The sequence below is a fragment of the Pygocentrus nattereri genome, chromosome 12 (assembly GCF_015220715.1).
Source record: "Pygocentrus nattereri isolate fPygNat1 chromosome 12, fPygNat1.pri, whole genome shotgun sequence".
Lineage (NCBI taxonomy): Eukaryota > Metazoa > Chordata > Actinopteri > Characiformes > Serrasalmidae > Pygocentrus > Pygocentrus nattereri.
This window is the reverse complement of record NC_051222.1, coordinates 21,811,324-21,814,671: the sequence shown is the minus strand read 5'-3', so window position 1 is coordinate 21,814,671 and position 3,348 is coordinate 21,811,324. Positions and strand designations below refer to the sequence as shown.

At 43.6% G+C, this 3,348-nt stretch overlaps 1 protein-coding gene across 1 annotated transcript; it reads left to right on the top strand.

Annotated features, from left to right (window-relative positions):
- Positions 1-971: 971 nt before the first annotated feature.
- gja8b (gap junction protein alpha 8 paralog b) lies at positions 972-2,141 on the top strand. Its single transcript, XM_017698981.1, has one exon. It carries the CDS (start codon positions 972-974, stop codon positions 2,139-2,141), a length of 1,170 nt encoding a protein of 389 aa, XP_017554470.1.
- The last annotated feature ends 1,207 nt before the right edge of the window (positions 2,142-3,348 follow it).

Genomic DNA, 3,348 nt, shown 5'->3' with positions numbered 1-3,348 from the left:
TGATTCCACTGTATTGACTATTGTCAAACCATATGAACAGTATCAATGTCAGAATAAAACAACTTCTCATCTATCTTAAAATATCTGATCTATTTTCTATGTACAGCACAGGTAAAAGTTAGTAACAGCATGATGAAGTCCCAAAAAGTACCATTCTTTGTTTATAATGAATGGAGTAACTGGTCTATGCACTACAAATTTTACAGTACTAAAATTGCTCCCAACAGTGGTGTCACATACGTTCCCATTTGTGTTTGTGGATCCTATTGTCCTATGCGTCACCATTCGTCGCCCTCTGAATAAAGGCTGTCTGGCTCCCAGCTTAAATATTGCAGTAAACTAAAAACCAACCATCAGACCAGATTCATTCACTTCTGCTCACTGGTGCGACAAGTAGTGGGGGCCTTAGGTGGGAACCAGAGAGCAAAAAAGTCCACTTCATACCACAGGGTGCCAAGAGAAGGGGGAACACGACTACTCTGGAGCTCTGACTGTGGCAAGTTGCCCATTTGATACTATTAACCTATTGCTGCTTGTTCCAGAAGGATCGTTTTTGACCTGGAGCTGTGTGTTTGTTACAACCGTGGGGTATTTTTCCATATTTTTTGAAATTTTTTTAACATGAGCTTTAACATAACCTTTTTTTGGATGAGGTGCTAAACTTTTGTGACTTTGGACTTGTTGATTTTGCAAGAGCATTAGGACATAAAATGCCATGGTTTGATGGTGATGGTTAATTGATGTTTATATTCATCCTTAGACTGCAAAGTTGTTGATTTTGTAAACCTAATTTTTGTAATGGACTGCAATTTAAAATTTTGTTTCCATTTTATACTCTTGTATTCCAGCGGTGCAATTCTTTGTTCGATGTTGGTTTGCAGAGTTCGCTTTTTGAGATGGCATAGAACAGGCCCCACTGTAACACTGTTCTTTTTAACTCTTCCCCAACTTTACAGTGCTGACTGTCAACCATGGGTGACTGGAGCTTCTTGGGAAACATCCTCGAGGAAGTCAACGAGCACTCAACGGTGATCGGCAGGGTGTGGCTGACGGTCCTCTTCATCTTCCGCATCCTGATCCTGGGCACAGCGGCCGAGTTTGTGTGGGGGGACGAGCAGTCGGATTACGTGTGCAACACGCAGCAGCCGGGTTGCGAGAATGTCTGCTATGATGAGGCCTTCCCCATCTCCCACATCCGTCTTTGGGTTCTCCAGATCATCTTCGTTTCCACACCCTCACTAGTGTACGTGGGCCATGCCGTGCACCATGTGCACATGGAGGAGAAACGTAAGGAACGTGAGGAAGCAGAGTTGAGCCGGCAGCAGGAAGCCGGTGAGGAGCGTCCACCGCTCGCCCCAGACCAGGGCAGTGTCCGTACAGCAAAGGAGACCAGCACCAAGGGCAGCAAGAAGTTTCGTCTGGAGGGGACGCTGCTCCGGACCTACATCTGCCACATCATCTTCAAGACGCTCTTTGAGGTGGGCTTCGTGGTAGGCCAGTACTTCCTCTATGGCTTCCGCATCCTGCCACTCTACAAGTGCAGCCGCTGGCCCTGCCCCAACACAGTTGACTGCTTTGTTTCCAGGCCCACTGAGAAGACTGTCTTCATCATCTTCATGCTGGCCGTGGCCTGTGTCTCACTCTTCCTCAACTTTGTGGAAATCAGCCACCTGGGCCTCAAAAAGATCCACTTTGTCTTCCGCAAGCCGGCCCGGCCCCAGATTGAGGGGCCTGGGTCGTCTGAGAAGCCCTCAATGGCCGTGTCGTCCATCCAGAAAGCCAAGGGCTACAAGCTGCTGGAGGAGGACAAAACCACCTCACACTTCTATCCCCTGACCGAGGTGGTGGGCATGGAGGCTGGGCGGCTGCCTGCGCCCTATGAGGCGTTTGCGGAAAAGACGGACGGAAGGGCGTCAGCACCGCAGGAAGACATGTCGAAGGTGTATGACGAGACTTTACCCTCCTACGTCCAGACGACCATGGTGGGGCCGAGTGGAGCTTGCAGGGTTATGCGGGTAGACGAGGACGAGATACCTGTAGAAGCGGACGTGGAAGCCAGCGAGACGATAGAAGATACGAGACCGCTCAGCAGCCTGAGCAAGGCCAGCAGCCGAGCGAGGTCAGACGACTTGACAGTATAAACACGTAGAACTGGTTTAGAAATGCAGAAGTAGCAAAGTGTAGTCCTACTGACGAGAGAGAAAGAGAGAGGGGTGCCTTAAGGCAACTGTGATGACACTTATAATACCCGCTTGTTATTTCAAAAGAGTTTAAAGAAAAAGGATAAAAAAAAACATGCCGTGCAATTTTTTTTTTGCGAGGAAAACTTGAGTTCTTTTTTTTTCTTTTCTTTTTTTTTTTATACAGCAGTATTTTTTTGTACTGTTTTTATCAAACTAATTGACAAAGCAAACTAACCAAAACGTTAAGAGAGATTCTCATCAGTAGGATCCATATGGTGAGGAAAGAATAAGGCGTATTAAATATTTTCAAAAAGAGAAATGTGCTATTTTTAAAATTCACAATTTCTATCCAGACTTTTATTGATCTGAGTAGTCAACTTCAAATGTTTACATTTTTTGGATTAGCCATTTAGCTAAATGTTGTATGTGATGTTTTATTATGATTATTATTTTGATAAGCAGATTATTTCTGCAATGCTGTCAGGGTAACATCATTTTCACCTCAATAACTCATCCAAATACAACAATCGATCAGTTCATCTTTTTTGGTTTTGTGTGCATACTGTGCATTCTGTAATGTCCAGCTTGGCTTACACGTACGTGAGAGGTGAAACAAATGGTAATTGATTCATTGCACAGTTGCGTATGGTATAGTATACTATACTATATCTATCTATCTATCTATCTATCTATCTATCTATCTATCTATCTATCTATCTATCTATCTATCTATCTATCTATCTATCTAAAACAAATGACCACTGAGTATTTGTTATATGTGTAGCATAATACATTATTATTCCTTAGACTCTCATGAGATGCTCTTCATTTCATCAAGCTCTAGGTACATGTATATTTATAACTGCGTTAGCCATGGAAACGAACATTGGCCAGATTCTTTCTAGTCTCTCTGTGCATGCAGCCACGATGCTGATAAAGATCATGCCAAATCAGCACAACGTATTGTTGAACAAGAGACAATAAAAAAAAGGCATTACAGACAACCGGGCGTCCTTGACATTGTTCTAAAGAAAACAACATTTTCCCCCCTATCGCATACTTTGTCCCCGTGTGATTCTCATCCTGCTTTACATCTAAGTTATACAAAATGTACCAAAGTACATACATACCAAGTGAACAGAGGCGAATTTTATATTTTAGATAA

Coding starts and splice junctions, on each gene's coding strand:
- gja8b (XM_017698981.1), top strand. CDS start 972: ATGGGTGACTGGAGCTTCTTGGGAAACATCCTCGAGGAAGTCAACGAG.